Raw genomic sequence first — 21,896 nt, 5'->3', positions numbered from 1 at the left:
CTCATTTTCCTTGGCTTGTAAAGACGACAGCCTGTTTGGACCCATACTTCCTTGTTCCGGCCCTCAAAGGCAGGCTTTTTAAAACGGGGGCGGTACTAATTTACAGGTTCACAGTTGCAATGTTACCGTTACCATGACTGTGCACTGTCTATCCAAGACTGCTAAATACTTAGCTACAATGGGACAAGAAGAGCTGGACATCAATTTATTTAAATATTCTTTTACATTGAAACATACAGCCCTGTTTATTTGAGCCAGAATACACTGAAGAGGACTTGTGGCGGTGAGAAAAATAATTGCGAGACCAGCAAGCAGTGGCGGCAGCCTAGACCAGCTGGACTGGTACTCGGGAGGGTAAATGACAAGCTAGTAAGTTGTTTTGCTGTCGGTATCTAACTAGCAATATAAGCTCTCTTTCAATACAGTACAAATTGGTGATCCATAACAACAAACTAGCCTCCCTTGTATCAAAGTCACTCCGAACACCTCACTGCACTCCCCAAACACACCATATGCAAGTACAGTGGATTCTGAAAGTATTCAGACTCCTTGACTTTTTCCACATTTTGTTACGTTACAGCCTTACTTCCTGGAGAGAAGTGGCTTCTTTGCTGCCCTTCTTGACTCCAGGCCATCCTCCAAAAGTCTTCGCCTCACTGTGCGTGCAGATGCACTCACACCTGCCTGCTGCCATTCCTGAGCAAGCTCTGTACTGGTGGTGCCTCGATCCCACAGCTGAATCAACTTTAGAAGACAGTCCTGGCGCTTGCTGGAATTTCTTGGGCACCCTGAAGCCTTCTTCACAACAATTGAACCGCTCTCCTTGAAGTTCTTGATGATCCGATAAATGGTGGATTTAGGTGCAATCTTACTGGCAGCAATATCCTTGCCTTTGAAGCCCTTTTTGTGCAAAGCAATGATGACGGCACCTGTTTCCTTGCAGGTAACCATGGTTGACAGAGGAAGAACAATGATTCCAAGCCTCCTTTTGAAGCTTCCAGTCTGTTATTCGAACTCAGTCAGCATGACAGCGTGATCTCCAGCCTTGTCCTCGTCAACACTCACACCTGTGTTAACGAGAGAATCACTGACATGCTGTCAGCTGGTCCTTTTGTGGCAGGGCTGAAATGTAGTGGAAATGTTTTTTCATGATTCAGTTCATTTGCATGGCAAAGAGGGACTTTGCAATTAATCTGAACACTCTTCATACAAACGGAGGCAGCAGACTTTGTGAAAATTAATATTTGTGTCATTCTCAAAACTTTTGGCCAGGACTGTACAGTAGAAGTTGTAGCCTACTTGTAAACACACCAGTGGTGTGTATTCATGGATGCCAAGGGAAGCCAGTCTTCCCCCAAAAATGTAGCCAGAAAAGAAGAAATAAAATAACGTATCTTTTGTCTCTGTGTTTTATAGTTTTCCTTTAATTCGCAAGAGGCTGAATGTATCTCACCGGAGAAAGCATCCGAGTGAGCAAAACAGCACCCCTCTGTCTCAGTATTTGTAGCCCATCTGATGCTGTATGGTCAAAAAGAGTATGACCAAAGATTTGTATAACTGTACTCTGTGAAGTGCGCATGTGCAATAACTCAATCCACCATTGCATTTCTTCCAAAGAAAGCAATTTTTTTAAACTTTGGCAAAGTGTAAAGTCTACAAAACCTAATCTGTTCGTAACAGATTCTAGTTATTGAGATTAAATGTTCCATCGATGAGAAAATGTGCAGAATGTCAACCAAAATCCATCTTGCTCCATCTTAGCCGGATGCCGGCCACTGGGCTTCCTCTCATCACTATATTTGGTAGTGAGTGGAAACGCCAACTGGATGTTTCACATTTATACATCCGGTGAAATTATCTGTCTCATTGTTCTATATGTGGTATGACATGGTTGCTGCCCATAGCATTGAATGCCAGGGAAGCCAGTGAGCATTTGGCCTGCCTTGATAAGAAAAACTATAAAATAATAGCCATCATTGAGCTAAACTGAGTGAGGTCAACTGTGCATGGTCCTGGTTCACCAAAAGAAAATGAAGCCAATTTGGATTTGGCTTCCCTCCTATCACATCGAATCAACAGAAATACGTCATTGCCAGAAACTTTAATTGTTGCATACTCATTGTGTTGCTAACTAGCTAAAATCACCCCTTTCCTAGATTAGCCATGGATGGAGATATGGATTTGGGCTTGTGGTTTTACTTAATTCTCCATACTGACCAATTATTACAGTGGTGATTCTGAACCAATGATGAATTCATACATTATGAAATTCAATGTCGCTAGCTGTTAACTATATAGCTAGCTCATCGTTGCCCAAGAAAGGAAGTTTATATTTTTTTTACCTTTATTTTGTTAGAGAGTAATGTTTAGACCAAGTTTTCCTTTTCAAATGAGCCATGTAAATACAAAAAATGCACACATGAAATACGTGGTAATATGTAACATGACTTGATGTCGCTGTTTTCTGTGTGTTTTTTTATTATAGGGAAAAGAAGAGGCTTGAGGCTGAATGGCTAGCACAATATGTAAGAGTATCTATTAATCGCATAACATTCATTTAAGATTTGCTTCTAAACTGGGCTTTATAGTATCACCTCTTTCTCAATGCATGTTGCATGATTATGTCTTTCACTCTCGGTGCCTATTCGATAAAACCGAGGTAAACATTTTGCCACTGCGTTTTGTGTTGTGCTATCTCTCTCTGTCTTAGTTGCCTTTTGCTTAATAGCTTGCTGACCACTCTCAGTACCAGTCTCTCTCAAAACATTAGTTTTTGCGCTCTCTTTTCTTTCTCCATAGGCAGAGAAAGCCAGAAAGGTTGAGGACCTCCATCAGGCCCAAGAGCTATACCTTCTGACTCAGACACAAACACGGACACAGAAAAATACACAGACACAACAAGCAACATTGCCAGCAACCCAGGCAGTGCAGCAACAGATGAATGAAATGGAGTCTTGCAAAATGTTCGAAGAGATCTCTACTGAGGAGTTTTCAGAAGAGGCGGTGCGGACCCAGGACGCATCCCAGGACGCCTCGCAGGTGGAGGAGATCCTACGTCTGGAGCGGGAGATCCAAGAGCTTCAGCGGCAGAAGGAGCAGCAGGAGCTGTCCCTGACCGAGGCCTCCCTCCACCGACTGCAGACCCTCCGTGACCAGGAGCTGCAGCGCCTGGAGGACGAGGCGTGCAAGGCCGCCCAGCAGTTCTTGGAGTCGCTCAACTTCGACGAGATTGATGAGTGCGTGCGCAATATCGAGTGCTCGCTGGGCGTGGAGGAGGAGGAGAAGATAGGCGGAGAGAGGGAGGAGGGTGAGGAGGAGGAGGAGGTGGACGAAGGCTTTGGCGCTGATGATGAGGGATACAAGGACTCACCCAACCCAAGTGAGCATGGCCACTCAGATGGCCAGCGCACCAGTGGCATCCGCACCAGCGACGACTCATCAGAGGAGGACCCGTACGCTAATGACGGAATGCAGATCCCACTCCTGCCACCAAATACACTACTCCACCAGCCGCTGCCCCTGCTGCCGCTGTTTCAAGCCTGCCACAGCGCCTCCTCTGGCGGGGACTCGGTCTACTGCCACCCCCAGGTTTCAGAGGCTCAGTCCGATGATCTGGTCGAGCTCATTCCTCCGGATGAAGACTCGGACTATGACCAGGACGACTATGACGAGGGGGCCATAGTGTCCAGTGGCAGCATGGCGTTCTCACAACCCTGCAGAGGGCAGTGGTCACCTGACTACCACGGCTCTGTGGGCACCTACAACAGTTCAGGAACCTATCGCTTCAGCTCGGAGGGGGCCCAATCATCGGTGGGTACCAGCTGTGGGTGACATCACAACCTAGTTCAGGGGTCGAAGCAATAATATGGTTAATGGTTTTCATCAGTAAAAGTGAAACCAAGACATATTTTACTTATGATGTTGACATAACATTTTTGTTAAACCTCAATATGTCTCTTATCGGAATATTTTTCAATATCTCTCTCTTTCTCTCGCTCTCTCTTTTTCCCTCTCTCTGCTCAGTTTGAGGACAGCGAGGACGATTTCAACAGGTTCGACATAGACGATGAGCTGTCCTACCGACGAGACTCGGTCTATAGTTGTGTCACACTGCCATACTTTCACAGCTTCCTCCACATCAAAGGTAACACATTTTTCTTCGAGCCCAGCACTAACACAACTAATTGATAAACTAGTCATCAAACCCATGGTTAGTTGAATCAGGTGTTTGCTTTTCACTGAGTCACACTTTTCCATTATTACAACTTACCACTAGGTTGCACTGCAGGCATTTGGGAAGAGCATGGCAGTGTTCCTCCATATTGGCAAAATGAGTGCATGGGGGTCTTTCCAACTCACTGCTCACCATTATCCCTCTCTCTCCCTCTATCCACATCACACCATCTCTCTTTAGGGGTCAGAGGAGCAGTTGCTTGTGCGTGTTGTGACTTTGTCCCTTCTCTCCCCTTCACTCTCACTTTCTTTCTCGCTCGATGTCCTTTCCTCTCTCATTCCCTGTCACCTGCACTTACTCTTTAATATTGTATGAACACATTAAATGTTTTTTCATTGAAACTCAATCATTTGTTTCTGGTTTATATTCCAAGTTATTTTGTTCAAGAATCAATGGGGAAATAGCATTAATTGAAATGACCATTGAACTTTAATGGATGTTAATCTCTTTGACTGTGTTACAGTCACAGCGTCTTACCTCTACACTTTCATTTAATAATTTCCCATGCCTAACATCTCCCCCTCTCTCTCCCTTCTCTACCCCAGGTGGCCTGATGAACACGTGGAAGCGGCGTTGGTGTGTGCTGAAGGACGAGACCTTCCTGTGGTTCCGCGCTAAGCAGGAGGCCCTGAAGCAGGGCTGGCTTCACAAAAAGGGTGGCGGTTCCTCAACGCTGTCACGCCGCAACTGGAAGCGCCGCTGGTTCGTCCTGCGCCAGAGCAAGCTCATGTACTTCGAGAAAGACGGCGAGGACAAGATGAAGGGCATGCTTGACATGCATGCAGCCAAGTAAGGAGTGAACTATATAAGGGCTATGTTAAAATGCATCCTTCCTGCTGCCCTTCCTTGAGGTAATCAGTGTATTTCTATTTATTATGGATCCCCATTAGCTGCTGCCAAAGCAGCAGCTACTCTTCCTGGGGTCCAGCAAAATTAAGGCAGTTTATACAATTTAAAACATTACAGAATTCAGAACACACCTTGTGCCCTCAGGCCCCTACTCCACCACTACCACATGTCTACAGTACTAAATCCATGTGTGTGTGTGTGTGTGTGTGTGTGTGTGTGTGTGTGTGTGTGTGTGTGTGTGTGTGTGTGTGTGTGTGTGTGTGTGTGTGTGTGTGTGTGTGTGTGTGTGTGTGTGTGTGTGTAAATGCATGTGCCAATGCTTGTGTTGCTTCACAGTCCCCGCTGTTCCATAAGGTGTTTTTTAAATCTAATTTTACTGCTTGCATCAGTTACTTGATGTGGAATAGAGTTCCATGTAGTCATTGCTCTATGTAGTACTGTGCGCCTCCCATAGTCTGTTCTGGACTTGGGCACTGTGAAGAGACCTCCTGTGGCATGTCTTATGGGGTATGCATGGGTGTCCGAGCTAGTAGTTCAAACAGACAGACCTCGGTGCATTCAACATGTCAATATCTCTCATAAATAAAAGTAGTGATGAAGTCAATCTCTCCTCCGCTTTCAGCCAGGAAAGATTGACATGCATATATACATATTTTTTTAACCTTTATTTAACTAGGCAAGTCAGTTAAGAACAAATTCTTATTTTCAATGACGGCCTAGGAACAGTGGGTTAACTGCCTGTTCAGGGTCAGAACGACAGATTTGTACCTTGTCAGTTCGGGGATTTGAACTTGCAACCTTCCGGTTACTAGTCCAACACTAACCACTAGGCTACCCTACCGCCCCATATGATTAATTATAGCTCTCTGTGTACATCCAAGGGCCAGCCGTTCTGCCTTGTTCTTAGCCAATTGCAATTTTCCTAAGTCCTTTTTTGTGGCACCTGACCACACGACTGAACAGTAGTCAAAGTGCGACAAAACTAGGCCTGTAGGACCTGCCTTGTTGATAGTGTTGTTAAGAAGGCAGAGCATCGCTTTATTATAGACAGACTTCTCCCCATCTTAGCTACCACTGCATCAATATGTTTTGACCATGACAGTTTTCAATCTACGGTTACTCCAAGAAGTTTAGTCATCTCAACTTGCTAAATTTCCACATTATTTATTACAAGATTTAGTTGAGATTTAGGGTTTAGTGAGTGTTTTGTTCCAAATACAAAGCTTTTAGTTTTAGAAATATTTAGGGCTAACTTATTCCTTGCCACCCACTCTGAAACTAACTGCAACTCTTTGTTGAGTGTTGCAGTCATTTCAGTTGCTGTAGTAGCTGATGTGTATAGTGTTGAGTCATCCACATACATAGACACTCTAGCTTTACTCAAAGTCAGTGGCATGTCATTAGTAAAGATGAAAAAAAGCAAGGGGCCCAAACAGCTACCCTGGGGATTTCCTGCCTCTATCTGGATTTAATGGAAGCTTTCAGAGGCTTCCATTAAAGAACACCCTCTGTGTTCTGTTAGACAAGTAACTCTTTATCCACAATATAGCATGGGGTGTAAAGCCATAACACTTCCAGCAGCAGACTATGATTGATAATGTCAAAAGCTACACTGAAGTCCCCCACAATAATTGTATCATCAATTTCTCTCAGCCAATCATCAGTCATTTGTGTAAGTGCTGTGCTTGTTGAGTGTCCATCCCTATAAGCATGCTGAAATTCTGTTGTCAATGTGTTTACTGTGAAATAGAATTGTATCTGGTCAAACACCAATTTTTCCAGTGATCTTACTTGACATGTTTATTGACACAATGGAAACCTTGCTCCTATCAAATCATGTTAGATCAGTGATTTCCTCAAAGATCGGAGGAAGGAAGGATGCATTTTAGAGTATTTAAATAGAAGAAAATATTATACAAAGCTGTCTTTCTTAATGCCTTTCTGGCTAGTTTGGGGTTTCGTCTCTAGGTTTTATATCTGAAGAGAGGGAACTGATCTAGATTGATGTACTTCTATCTTGCAGAGAGATTGTGGACAACACAGGCAAGGAGAACGGAATCGACATCATCATGCCAGAACGCACCTACCACCTTATTGCTGAGACCGCTGAGGATGCAAGGCAAGTTTAGTGTGTGTGTGTACATGTGCATGGTCATCTACTAGGATCAGTTATTGACCAAGTAGAGACCAAGCCATTCAACTGCCCATATCAAAACAAATGAAATCAAGCTTTATTTACACAGCACATTTCAGACATGGAATGCAACGCAATGTTCTTCACAGGAAAAAATTATTATAAAAAAGTCAAACAAAAGCTGAAATATGTACTACACAAACTTAAGATAGAAACAAAAGATTTACAAAAACTGAATGACTAAAAACCACCCTAAGGAAGAGCAAAGCTAAAAAGTTTTGTTTCAAGGTCTCTTAAATATGTCCACAGTTTCAGCCCCCCTCAGGTTCTCTAGCTGGCTATTCCAGAGGTTGGGGGCATAATAATTAAAGGCTGCCTTTTCATGCCTATTGGTCCTAGGGTTTGGGATAGTTAAAAGTCCAGAGGACCTGAGGGACCTACTGGGTACATAACATTTTAAGAGTGTCTGACATGTTTTGGCATGCACAAAATCATGGAGTGATTTAAAAACCAAAAGAAGAATCTTAAAACCAATTATAAAACTCACAGGCAGCCAGTGCAGAGACCTTAAAACCAGTGTAATGTGTGCTCTCCATCTGATCTTGGTCAGTACCCGTGTTGCAGCATGCTGTATATTTTGCAGTTTACCGATGGCTTTCTTGGGTAGACAAGACAGGGGGGCATTACAACAGTCATGCCTGCTTGTAATAAAAGCATGGATAAGTCTCTCTGTATCACCCTGAGAGAGAAACAGCCGCACCATGGCAATGTTCCTCAGGTGATAAAAAGCTATTTTGGTCACATTCCTAATGTATGAATGGAAATTTAGTTCAGAATCTAAAATAACACCTTGGTTTTTTACCTGGTGTTTTATCTTTATTGCCCATGAATAAAATGTGCAGCCAGATTCTCTCTCTGTGCTTTGGCTCCAACAATAATTACTTCGGTCTTGTCTTGATTCAGCTGAAGGAAGTTGTGAGCCGTCCAAGTATTTAAATCACTAATACAGTCTAATAATTTATCCATAGAGCTAAAATCCTCTGGTGACGCAGAAACGTAAAGTTGTGTATCATCTGGGTAGCAGTGAAAATCATTGTTGTGCTTTCTGATAATGCTACCAAGGGGTAACATATATAAACTGAACAGTACCAGACCCAAAATCGAGCCTTGTTTTCTATGAGTTATGTTCACCAAGGTTGACAAAAAACTCTCAACTGGTTAAATAGGTCCTAAACCAATTTATAACTGGACCGGAGAGGCCAACCCACCTCTCCAGTCTGTCCAGAAGGACATCAAGGTCAACAGTGTTGAATGTAGCACTTAAATCCAAGAGTACAAGGACAAAGAGCTGTTTTGCATCTGTGTTGGCTCCAAGATCATTTACCACTTTTACTACGGCTGTCTCTGTGCTGTGGTGCGCACAAAAATCAGATTGGAATAAAACATTTTTAATTACAGTTGGCACTTAAAAAATAATTTTGCTGTTTGAAAACCAATTTCTCCCGAATTTTGCATAAAGAATGGAAGGTTGGAGATTCTCAGAAACTTGCTAACTCTAGATTACTTTTCTTCAGAAGGGGTTTCACCATAGCCGTTTTTAGTGCATTGGGGAAAGTGCCTGTGAACAGTGAGTGATTAACAATAGCTTGCACTTCTTCAGATATGCAATTAAAAACTGTTTTGTAGAAGGTGGTTGGGATAGGATCGAGAATTGGTATTTTATTAGGATCCCCATTAGCTGTTGCAAAAGCAGCAGCTACTCTTCCTGGGGTCCACACAAACATGAAACATGACATAATACTTAGCATTAATAGACAAGAACAGCTCAAGGACAGAACTACATGAATGATACAATTTTTACAAAAGGCACCGTAGCCTCCATTTCAATACATACACACAAACTATCTTGGTCAAATAGGGGAGAGGCGTTGTGCTGTGAGGTGTTGCTTTATCTGTTTTGGGAAACCAGGTTTGCTGTTCACTTGAGCAATATGAAATGGAATTGAGTTCCATGCAATAGTGGCTCTATATAATACTGTAGACTTTCTTGAATTTGTTCTGGATTTGGGGACTGTGAAAATACCCCTGGTGGCAAGTCTGGTGGGGTAAGTGTGTGTGTCAGAGCAGTGTGTAAATTGACTATGCAATCAATTTGGGATTTTCAACACATTAATGTTACTTATAAAAATAAGAAGTAATGTCAGTCTCTCCTCAACTCTTAACCAAGAGAGACTGGCATGTATAGTATTTATATCAGCCCTCTGATTACAATGAAGAACAAGACGTTCCGCTCTGTTCTGAGCTAGCTGCAGTTTAACTAGGTCTTTCCTTAATTAATTAGAACTACCCATCCCGGATCCAGTATATTTGTCATCAGCAACGCTGAATAGCATAGCACAACAGTCAAAAAATATTACTAGGGGGCCTCCCGGGTGGCACAGTGGTTAAGGGCGCTGTGTTAAGAAGCAGTGCGGCTTGGTTGGGTTGTGTATCGGAGGACGCATGTCTTTCAACCTTCGTCTCTCCCGAGCCCGTACGGGAGTTGTAGCGATGAGACAAGATAGTAGCTACTAAACAATTGGATACCATGAAATTGGGGAGAAAACAGGGTACAAATTCAAACTAATTTTAAAAATGAATAAAATAAAACAAAAATATTACTAGAAATTATTCATATTCATGAAATCACAAGTGAAATATAGCGAAACACGCCTTTTGTTAATCACCCTGTCGTCTCAGATTTTGAAATTATGCTTTACAGCGAAATTTCATGAATATGAAGTGTTGCAGTTATTTCAGTCGCTGTAGTAGCTGACGTGTATACTGTTGAGTCATCTGCATAAACTCTGGCTTTACTTAAAGTCAGTGACAGGTCGTTAGTAAAAATAAATAAAAAAGGAAGGGGCCTAAATGGCTATCCTGGGGAATTCTTGCTTCTACCTGGATTATGTCTGAGAGGCTTCCATTAAAGAACACCCTCTGTGTTCTGTTAGACAAGTAACTCTTTACCCACATTATAGCAGGGGTGTAAAGCCATAACACATATGTTTTTTCAGCAGCAGACTATGATCAATAATGTCAAAAGCTGCACTGAAATCTAGCAAGACAGCCCCCACAATAATTTGATCATCAATTTCTCTCAGCCAATCATCAGTCATAGACAGCAGAGAGTACAAGTAAGACACTGTATGGCTGCCTAAATATGGTTCCCAATCATGACAACGATAAGCACCTGCCTCTGATTGGAACCACTGACAGCCATAGACCTTGCTAGACAACCCACTAAGTCATTTGTGTAAGTGCTGTGCTTGTTGAGTGTCCTTCCCTATAAGCATATTGAAATACTGTTGTCAATTTGTTTACTGTAAAATAGCATTGTATCTGGTCAAACACAATTTTTTCCAGAAGTTTACTAAGGGTTTGTAACAGGCTGATTGTTCGGCTATTTGAGCCAGTAAAGGGGTCTTTACTATTCTTGGGTAGCGGATTGACTTTAGCTTCTCTCCAGGCCTGAGGGCACAAGCTCTCTAAAATAGGCTTAAATAGGTTGTTGTCCTTGATGATCTTTTTGGCCTTCCTGTGACATCGGGTGCTGTAGGTGTCATGGAGGGCAGGTACTTTGCTGCTGGTGATGACTTGTGAGGACCGCACTGCCCTCTGGAGAGCCTTGCGGATGAGGGCGGTGCAGTTGCCATACCAGGCTGTGATACAGCCCAACAGGACACTTTCGATTGTGCATCTGTAAAGGTTTGTCAGAGTTTTGGGTGACAAGCCAAAATGTCTTCAGCCTCCTGAGTTTGAAGAGGCGCTGTTGCGCCTTCCTGTTGGGACAGTATGCAAACTGAAGTGGGTCTAGGGTGGCTGGTATAGTGGCGGTGATATGATCCTTGACTAGCCTCTCAAAGCACTTCATGATGACAGAAGTGAGTGCTACGGGGCAGTAGTCATTTATTTCAGTTATCTTTGCCATCTTGGGTACAGGAACAATGGTAGCTATCTTGAAGCATATGGAGACAACAGACTGGGATAGGGAGCGATTAAATGTGTCCATAAACACACCAGCCAGCTGGTCTGTGCATGCTCTGAGGATGCGGCTAGGGATGCCATCTGGGCCAGTGGCCTTGCGAGGGTTAACAAGTTTAAATGTTTTACTCACGTCAGCCACGGAGAAGGGGGGGCGAGTGCAGTCTTTGTTACCGTACTATCCTCAAAGTGGGCAACGAAGGTGTTTAGGTCGTCTGGAAGCGTGACATCGGTATCCATGACGTGGCTGTTTTTGTTTCTGTAGTCTGTGATTTCCTGTAGACCCTGCCACCTACGTCTCATGTCTGAGCCGTTGAATTGTGACCCCACCTTGGCCCTGTACTGGCATTTTGCTTGTTTGATTACCTTGCGGAGGGAATAACTTCACTGTTTATATTCAGCCATATTTCCAGACCTCTTTCCATGGTTAAATGCTGTGGATCGCGCTTTCAGTTTTGCGTGAATGCCGCCATCCATCCACGGTTTCTGGTTAGGGTAGGTTTTAATAGTCACAGTGGGTACGACATAGGGCCTTTTGTGTGGTAGGCACAAATAATCAAACTTCTCATCAGGTCTTACTTGACTGATACCCAGCCTAATGTTGGTTATATTATCTCTGAAATATGCAGCAAACTCATAACATTTAGATTTGGTGGAAAGTTCACATAGGTTTGAGGGAGTAGGATTTATCAGGCCATCAGTGGTAGAGGAGAGTACTCTCAAATTATTCTGGATAGTAGTGATCAAGTTAGAAAAATTTGGCCATCTGACATTTTAATTGCCTTGTTATATATGTCAAGTTGATCTCTCAGAATATCATAATGGACCTGCAGTTTTGACTCTCTCCACTTCTGCTCTGCCTTTCTGCATTTCTCTTTAATTGATTTGTTTCCTCATTCATCCAAGGGGCTCTCTGTTTGGATGTGACCTTTTTCAACTTTACTGGAGCTATGGCATCAATGGTTGCCCTCCATTTGCTATTAAAGTGATCAACTAAATCATCACAAGAGGAAGGCAGAATTGGTGATGGAGAATTGTTCAGACACTCAATAAAATCTGTAGCCCAGTAACATGTTGGTTAAAGTCCATAGAGCTCAAAAGATTCATGAATTCAATGGCCTTGGAGTCAGTCTCTTTGTCAACGCGAATATAAAATTTGCCTAACACAATGATTTTATCATAGTTCTCAAAGACAATAGAGAATAGTTCAGATCAATCAGTAAAGAAAGTGAGGCAGTGCTGGTGACCTATACAGGGTTATGGCCAGAACTGGTAGCTGACATTTAAACAGTATAGCATGATGCTCAAAAGACCCAAAGTCGCCAAAATAAAAAAAATAACCTTACAGCTGAGAGCATTAGTAAAAATAGAGGCCTTTTGCACTTTTCTGATAGAGAATGAAAAGCTATATTCCGAAGGGGAGGCTTCAATAAGAGCAGCACTACAATCTGATGACAGCAATGTTTCAGTGAGAAACATCCAATTAACTTTGCGCTCAGTTATGAGGTCATTCACGAGAAAAGTTTTATTCGGGATTGCTTTAACATTTAAAAGTGCCATATTCAATGAGTGTGTGCCACTTTGCCCTTCAGGCATCTGCCTCGAAGTAACCAATGGAATAACAACCAAATGATTAACGTAACAACCACGTTATCTGACAGTCTCCAATCTAACAGATTGACAGCTTGTATAAACTCACTAGAAGGCGGAGTTAAAGGAACATAAATTACTCACAATAACAATAGTGCCATTTCTACAGGAGTTGATATGCTTTCCAAGTCCTCTGTTGCTTATTCTGACAGGGAGCACTGGAGAACTATCAGACCCTGTCTGTCAGTCTCTAAAACAGTTTGATGATGCTGGGACTGGAGCACTACCAGACCCTGTCTGTCAGTCTCTAAAACAGTTTGATGTTGCTGGGACTGGAGCACTACCAGACCCTGTCTGTCAGTCTCTAAAACAGTTTGATGTTGCTGGGACTGGAGCACTACCAGACCCTGTCTGTCAGTCTCTAAACCAGTTTGATGTTGCTGGGACTGGAGCACTACAAGACCCTGTCCGTCAGTCTCTAAAACAGTTTGATGTTGCTGGGACTGGAGCCCTACCAGACCCTGTCCGTCAGTCTCTAAAACAGTTTGATGTTGCTGGGACTGGAGCACTAACAGACCTTGTCTGTCAGTCTCTAAAACAGTTTGATGTTGCCGGAAATAATCCTGGAACCCCTGCGGTTAGGGTGAATCCTGTATCTTTTAAGAGTACTGGTTGCTCCCACAGCAAATCAAAGTCGTCACAAGTAGACCGATTCCTGTCGTTGCAAAGTTTCTTCAGGTACTCATTCAGGGCAAAGAGTTGGCTGAAACGCAAAGCTGTTTGATAGCTGGATCAAATCTTCTCGGATAGATGAAGGGTGGCCAGACTGTCTCCCCATTCTTATTAAAACTAGCATCACAAGTGATAACCTTTTCTATGAGCGCACCTGTTTATAATGCATTATGAATTCATTCATAAGGCCTTTCGTACCACTATTATAAGACTTGCTGTAATCATTCATAATGGCCTCTTTTAACTGCTTTTATAAATTCCTTATAGCATTTTAATCGCTCATTTTCGTTTTCCATTTCAAACACGCCCCTAGTAAAAGGTGTCTGATAGGCTTGACTCCTGTGACAGACCACTAAAATAAATGTCAATCCAGCGCAGACAAGATTTACAGTTCTTTGTTCCGCTGTTATAGGCTGACACGCTTCGGTGGTAGTTAGCCCAATGGCTAAGGAGTTGGACTTGTAGCCAAAAGGTGGCCGTTTCGAGTCCCAGGCCGGGTGCTGGACAAGGGGCGGAATTGATCTGGCAACTGGTGGGCTGCTGGGTTTATATCCTCAAGACATTCCCCTGTTGTGCCGTTGAGCAAGGCCCTTAACTCCACAACATGCTCTCCATTCAGGGGTGCTGCACTGCAGCTTTACCCTGTGCTCGTCTCAGCTGTATGTGTGATGTGTGCTGCCTGGAGGGGTGAGAACGGAGCAGAAGACACATTTCTGTTGTTCTCTGTAACTAATGTTGTATTCTTGTTGTATTGTTCCTGTGTGTAGTTTCTGTGGTTCCTATTGGCTGACACTCTTCTCTGTGTTTTCAGTCAGTGGTTCAGTGTGCTCAGCCAGGTGCACACCTCCACAGAGCAAGAGATCAGGGAGATGCACGACGAACAAGCCAACCCCCAGAATGCAGTGGTGAGTACTACAGAAAGAAGAGGAGGAGGATGGGAAATAGAGTTCAATACGGGAGCTTTGGTTATACAGTATGTAAAGGGAAAGCTGGGTATACAGAATGCTGGAAAACATTGTGGTTTTTGGGGGATGGCGTCTGATTCAGAACAGGTATTTATTAGGATCCCCAATTAGCTGTTGCTGAGGCAGTGGCCACTCTTCCTTGGGGGAGTGTGTGTGTCTATGTGTGGGTGTGTATTTGTGTGTGTGGATGTGGGGAAATAATGAGAACCTAGGGAGTTGGAAGAAGGTCAAACTCACATCAGAACCCCAGTCACACTGAACCGTATCTTTTGTGTAAAGTGACTTTGTGTTCTGACTGGTAGTTGAAGGACATCTATTCTCTCTCTTATAAAGGCTCTCTCTCTCCCCAGGGAACCCTCGATGTTGGCTTGATCGATTCAGTCTGTGCGTCAGACAACCCTGAACGGTAAGATTCAAGTGACACCGACAGTAGGGTCCAAAATGATGGACACCCTTGATAAAGATGAAGAAAAATGACTGTATAAAATAAATAGTTCAAATACTGAGCTACATTGTATAAAAAAAGGGAAATTATATTATTTTATACTGAAACAATTGCTCGGAGAAAGAGATTTGTTGAACAAGTAGTACTTTTTTCTCTCAAAAAGATAGGGGTCAAAATGATTGACACCCCAGTTTTCAATACCTTTCAATACCTCACCTTGTGAGGATAAAAAACATAAGCTTCAAACTGTAACCAGTGCCTTCAACCTTGTCCAGGTTATCAGTCAACCTACCAGGGTAGTTACAAACAGCACAGGAATGAAATCATCAACATGTACTGATCACATCTTTACTAATGCTGCAGAACTCTGCTTTAAAGCAGTATCCAAATCCATAGAATGTAGTGATCACAATATAGTAACCATATCTAGGAAAACCAGAGTTCCAAAGGCTGGGCATAATATAGTGTATAAGAGGTCATACAATACATTTTGTAGTGATTCATATGTTGATAATGTAAAGAATATTTGTTGGTCTGGTGTGTAATGAGGAGCAACCAGACGCTGCACTTGACACATTTATGAAATTCATATTCCAGTTACTGATGCACCCATTAAAACGTAAAAATGGTTCAATCCCCGTGGATTGAGGAGGAATTGAAAAATGATATGGTTGAAAGGGATGAGGCAAAAGGAATGACAAATAAGTCTGGCTGCCAACTGATTGGCAAACGTACTGCTATAGAGAAATCATGTGATTAAACTGAAAAATAATAATAAGAAACTATACTATGAATCAAAGATAAATGATATAAAGAATGACAGTTAAAAGCTTTGGAGCACCTTAAATGACATTTTGGGGAAAAAGGCAATCTCAGCTCCATTATTCATTGAACCATTGGCTCATTCATCACAAAACCCACTGATATTGTAAATTACAAAAACAAAAAAATTATATTAATTGGCAAGATTAGCAAATTTAGGCATGACATGCCAGCAACAAACGCTGACACTACACATCCAAGTATAACTGACCAAATGATGAAAGACAAGAATTGTAATTTTAAATTCTGTAAAGTGAGTGTGGAAGAAGTGAAAAAATTATTGTTGTCTATCATCAAGGACAAGCCACTGGGGTCTGACAACCTGGATGGAAAATTACTGAGGATAATAGTGGACGATATTGCCACTCCTACTTGCCATATCTTCAATTTAAGTCTACTAGAAAGTGTGTGCCCTCAGGCCTGGAGGGAAACAAAATTAATTCCGCTACCCAGGAATAGTAAAGCCACTTTTACTGGCTCAAATAACTGACCAATCAGCCTGTTACCAACCCTTAGTAAACGTTTGAAAAATGTGTTTGACAATGCTATTTTATGGTAAACAAATTGACAATAAACTTTCAGCATACTTATAGGGAAGGACATTCAACAAGCACCCCACTTAGATAAATGACTGATGATTGGTTGAGAGAAATTGATGATAAAAAGATTGTGGGAGCTGTTTTGTTAGACTTCAGTGTGGCTTTTGACATTATCGATCATAGTCTGCTATTGGAAAAACGTATGTGTTATGGCTTTACAACCCCTGCTATAATGTGGATAAAGAGTTACTTGTCTATCAGAACACAGAGGGTGTTAGGGTCTATGTATGAGGATGACTCAACATTATACATGCCAGCTACTACATCGAGTGAAATCACTGCAACACTTAACATGGAGCTGCAGTTAGTTTCAGAATGTGTTTCAAAGAATAAATGAGTCCTAAATATTGCAATAAATAATGTTGAAATTAAACAAGTTGAGGTGACTGGACTGTACATTGTCATGGTCAAATCATGTTGATATAACAGTAGCTAAGATGGTGAGAAGTCTGTCCATAATAAAGCGTTACTCTACCTTCTTAACAACACTATCAACAAGGCAGGTCCTACAGGCCCTAGTTTTGTCGCACCTGTACTACTGTTCAGTCGTGTGGTCAGGTGCCACAAAGAGGGACTTCGGAAGATGAATTGTCTCAGAACAGGGCAGCACGGCTGGCCCTTAAATGTACACAGAGAGCTAACATGCTTGTAAATCTCTCATGGCTCAAAGTGGAGGAGAGATTAAATTCATCACTACTTGTTTTTGTAAGATGTGTTGACATGCTGAATGCACCGAGGTGTCTGTTTGAACTACTAGCTTGGACACCCATGCATACCCCACAAGACATGCCACCAAAGGTCTCTTCACAGTCCCCAAGTCAAGAACAGACTATGGGAGGCAAACAGTACTACATAGAGCCATGACTACATTGAACTGTATTCCACATCAGGTAACTGATGCAAGCAGTAAAATCTGATTTAAAAAGCAGATAAATATACACCTTATAGAACCGCAGGGACTGTGAAGAGACACACACACAGGCACAGACACACACTTACACATACACATGATAAGACACGCACTCTACACACTAGAGGTCGACCGATTATGATTTTTCAACGCCAATACCGATACCTATTATTGGAGGACCAAAAAAAGCCGATACCGATTAATCGGACAATTTTTATTTTATTTATTTGTAATAATGACAATTACAACAATACTGAATGAACACTTATTTTGAACTTAATATAATACATGAATAAAATCAATTTAGCCTCAAATAAATAATGAAACATGTTCAATTTCGTTTAAATAATGCAAAAACAAAGTGTTGGAGAAGAAAGTAAAAGTGCAATATGTGCCATGTAAGAAAGCTAACATTTAAGTTCCTTGCTCAGAACATGAGAATATATGAGTCTATATTGAAGACATGAGTCTTCAATATTCCCATGTAAGAAGTTTTAGGTTGTAGTTATTATAGGAATTATAGGACTATTTCTCTCTATACCATTTGTATTTCATATACCTTTGACTATTGGATGTTCTTATAGGCACTTTAGTATTGCCAGTCCATCCCTCTCCTCGCTGCTACCTGGGCTCGAACCAGGAACACAACGACAACAGCCGCCCTCGAAGCAGCATTACCCATGCAGAGCAAGGGGAACAACCACTCCAAGTCTCAGAGCGAGTGACGTTTGAAACGCTATTAGCGTGCACCCCACTAACTAGCTAGCCATTTCACATCGGTTACACCAGCCTAATCTCGGGAGTTGATAGGCTTGAAGTCATAAACAGCTGCTGGCAAACGCACAAAAGTGCTGTTTGAATGAATGCTTATGAGCCTGCTGGTGCCTACCATCGCTCAGTCAGACTGCTCTATCAAATCCGGAAACTATCATCTCGAAAACAAGACGTTTATTCTTTCAGTGAAATATGGAACCGTTCCGTATTTTATCTAACGGGTGGCATCCATAAGTCTAAATATTCCTGATACATTGTACAACCTTCAATGTTATGTCATAATTATGTAAAATTCTGGCAAATTAGTTCGCAACGAGCCAGGCGACCCAAACTGTTGCATATACCCCGACTCTGTGTGAAATGAACGCAAGAGAAGTGACACAATTTGGTTTATATTGCCTGGTTTATATTGCCTGCTAACCTGGATTTCTTTTAGCTAAATATGCAGGTTTAAAAATCGATACTTCTGTGTATTGATTTTAAGAAAGGCATTGATGTTTATGGTTAGGTACACATTGGAGCAACGATACGCACCGCATCAATTATATGCAATGCAGTACACGCTAGATAAACTAGTAATATCATCAACCATGTGTAGTTAACTAGTGATTATGATTGATTGATTGATTGTTTTTTATAAGATAAGTTTAATGCTAGCTAGCAACTTACCTTGGCTTACTACATTCGCATAACAGGCAGTCTCCTCATGCAATGTAATCATGTGGTTAGAGCGTTGGAGTAGTTAACTGCAAGGTTGCAAGATTGAATCCCCCGAGCTGACAAGGTAAAAATCTGTCGTTCTGCCCCTGAACGAGGCAGTTAATTAACCCACCGTTCCTAGGCCGTCATTGAAAATAAGAATGTGTTCTTATCTGACTTGCCTAGTTAAATAAATATTAAATAAAGGTGTAAAAAAAAAACGACCAAATCGGTGTCCAAAAATACTGATTTCCAATTGTTATGAAAACTTAAAATCGGCCCTAATTAATCAGCCATTCCGATTTAATCGGTCGACCTCTACTACACACACGTACACATGGATTTTGTAATGTAGGTACTGTCTGTGATAGTAGAGTAGTGGCCTGAGGGAACACAAAGTGTTGTGAAATGTAATGTCATGTAATATTTTTTATTGTCTGGGGATCCTTAATAAATACAAATACAAAGATACATTCAAATAAACATAGTTGAACTAAATCTACAACTTCACTCCTCTCCCTTCCCAGGACCAACTCCTTTGTGATGATCACAGCTAACAGGGTGTTACACTGCAATGCCGACACTCCTGAAGAGATGCACCACTGGATAACATTGCTGCAACGTTCCAAAGGAGACACGCGTGTGGAGGGACAGGAGTTCATCATCAGAGGTCAGACATTGTTACGTTACATTAGCGCCAGAGGTCCGACATTATATTATTATAGATCGTTATATTACCAGATCGTTATATTATATTATGCTACACCTTTAGGGATACATTTCGGTTGATATTTGATTTTGATTGAGTTGTAAAATGGTTCAAATATCTGCCTCGTTAGGCTGGCTCCACAAGGAGATGAAGAACAGCAGCAGAGCCTCTCTGAAGCTGAAGAAGCGCTGGTTCCTGCTTACCCACAACTCCCTGGACTACTATAAAAGCTCGGAGCGCAACACCCTCAAGCTGGGCACCCTGGTGCTCAATAGCCTGTGCTCAGTGGTGCAGCCTGACGAGAAGGTCTTCAAGGAGACAGGTTAGAACTGGATTAGCTACATATACCTTTTTCACACTACTGAGCTGAGCCTAGCTGTATTTTACCGCACTAGCCTGGTTTTGCACGCACCTGATAACATTTTCACACTACAAGCTGAGCCGAGCTGTGTTGTACTTTGCTGGCTTGGTTACACATCCAGGTGAAAGCCTTTTCACACTACTGAGCTGAGCCGAGTCAAGCCGAACTCTACTGTGCTGGCTTAGTTATGCATTTCATCATAGTTGTGCGACCCTTGCTAGAAAGGACTATGTGAAAAGAGAATATCCGAGCCAGGACCGTACGATTCGTGTAAGAATGAGGGAAAGGTAGCTTAATAAAACGGGTAAGAGATGGCTGGGAGGTAACACAACGGGTGAGTCTGTAGGAACACAAGGTGAGAGGAGGGTAACCTTTGACCAATTTGTTTTACACAGGTTTGTCTTCTTGGTCTTGATATTTTAAGCTTCGATGTTTGTAAAGGAAGAGGGTACGGATCTAAGGAAGAAAGTTGGATGGATGTTTTCTGGGAAATAAACCATATGAAGAATACATATCTAATTCAGTACAACAATATAAGGATAAGTAGATACTCAAGAACAAAGGCCTGTATAAGAGGATAAGGCTAGGTTAATGGCTAACAAACTAGGCAATGGTAGGTAAAACGCTGGTTTCCTGTTCTATCTGATAATGAATTGCACACACCTGGTGTCCCATGTCTAGATCAGTCCCTGATTATAGGGGAACAATGAGAAATGCAGTGGAACTGGCTTCGGGGTCCAGAGTTCGGTTTGAGGGATCTAAACCACATCAGATACATATGTAAAAGGAAAGAGGACAAACTTAATCAATAGCGCATCAAAGGAGAAACAGGAAATAAACTTCAGGTATGTAAGGAAAGAATATAACCAGAACACTTCTCCAAACACTTCACTCAGTCCATGAGGTAGCCACACTGATTAGGATGCAGATGTGCTGAGGGAGGAAGTCCCGTCCCTGCAGGGCCTTTTTCTTCTGGGTTGTGTTTGTTTATTTTGTTTGTTTTATTTTATCTTGTATTACAAATGCTTGGAGTCTGGAAGTGAGTGGAGAATTATCCAAAATGAGAGTGATATGTAATATGTAGTCATGGAAATGCTGCTATTATCTCATACTAACAAGATCATTGTAGAAAAGGCCTTTATATTTAATTTCCCTATGCACCCCTAGTTTGTCCCTTTAGTTAGAATAACCGACAGCCCATTAGTCGAATCACCCCTAACTTTCCATCCAATCAGAGATGTTCTCTTTAACCTGCTCGTCTCCAATCAGTGAGTTGCTGTGAAGACAGAGAGCGGACAGTTTGTGAGAAAACAAGTTGCAGCATGTTTGGCGTGCATCTTAAAGCAGTGTAGTGGTACCTGGAGAAGTGGGTATACTCCAGAATGTCCCAAACGGCCCACACGGTGGAAGAAAGGTTCCCAGTGTGAAAAATTCTAAGAGAAACAGTGACACACTGTGAATGACCTAAAATGATAAATCCCATATTGGTCTTTCACTTTCAATAGTATGCCTACTATTTAAACAGATAAATTAGGCTGTCAAACTGAGTCAGAAATTCACAGTTTTCAGATGTTTCCCTTTTTCAGATTTTGGCTGTTGAAACCACACTTTTTTAATTCATTCATCCTGTTACCGGGATCCTTTTCGTCAACATCCTCTGAATTGCAGAGCACCAAATTCAAATTAAATTACAAAAAATCTTTCATTTTCATGAAATCACAAGTGCAATATAGCAAAACACACCTTAGCTTGTTGTTAATCCACCTGGCGTGTCAGATTTCAAAAAAGCTTTTCGGCGAAAGCATACCAAGCGTTTATGTAAGGACACCTCTCTCAGTAGGAAAAACATTACAAACAGCTAGCAGCCAAGTAGATTGGTCACGAAAGTCAGAAAAGCAATAAAATGAATCGCTTACCTTTGATGATCTTCGGATGTTTGCACTCACGAGACTCCCAGTTACACAATAAATGTTCCTTCTGTTCAATAAAGATTATTTTTATATCCAAAATACCTCCATTTGGTTGGAGCGTTATGTTCAGAAATCCACAG

At 41.9% G+C, this 21,896-nt stretch overlaps 1 protein-coding gene across 2 annotated transcripts in view; it reads left to right on the top strand.

Moving 5' to 3' along the window:
• Positions 1-21,896, top strand: part of myo10 (myosin X) — a 255,739-nt gene that overhangs the window by 219,419 nt on the left and 14,424 nt on the right. For both annotated transcript variants that reach the window (XM_024419927.2, XM_042328542.1), the window contains 9 exons: positions 2,486-2,525; positions 2,800-3,810; positions 4,024-4,144; positions 4,780-5,023; positions 7,107-7,202; positions 14,374-14,467; positions 14,878-14,933; positions 19,304-19,446; positions 19,616-19,807. In XM_024419927.2, coding sequence (XP_024275695.2) covers positions 2,486-2,525; positions 2,800-3,810; positions 4,024-4,144; positions 4,780-5,023; positions 7,107-7,202; positions 14,374-14,467; positions 14,878-14,933; positions 19,304-19,446; positions 19,616-19,807 — 1,997 coding nt within the window. The remainder of the gene's footprint in view (positions 1-2,485; positions 2,526-2,799; positions 3,811-4,023; positions 4,145-4,779; positions 5,024-7,106; positions 7,203-14,373; positions 14,468-14,877; positions 14,934-19,303; positions 19,447-19,615; positions 19,808-21,896) is intronic.

The sequence above is a fragment of the Oncorhynchus tshawytscha genome, linkage group LG10, assembly GCF_018296145.1.
Source record: "Oncorhynchus tshawytscha isolate Ot180627B linkage group LG10, Otsh_v2.0, whole genome shotgun sequence".
Lineage (NCBI taxonomy): Eukaryota > Metazoa > Chordata > Actinopteri > Salmoniformes > Salmonidae > Oncorhynchus > Oncorhynchus tshawytscha.
This window is presented reverse-complemented; position numbering and strand designations above follow the sequence as displayed.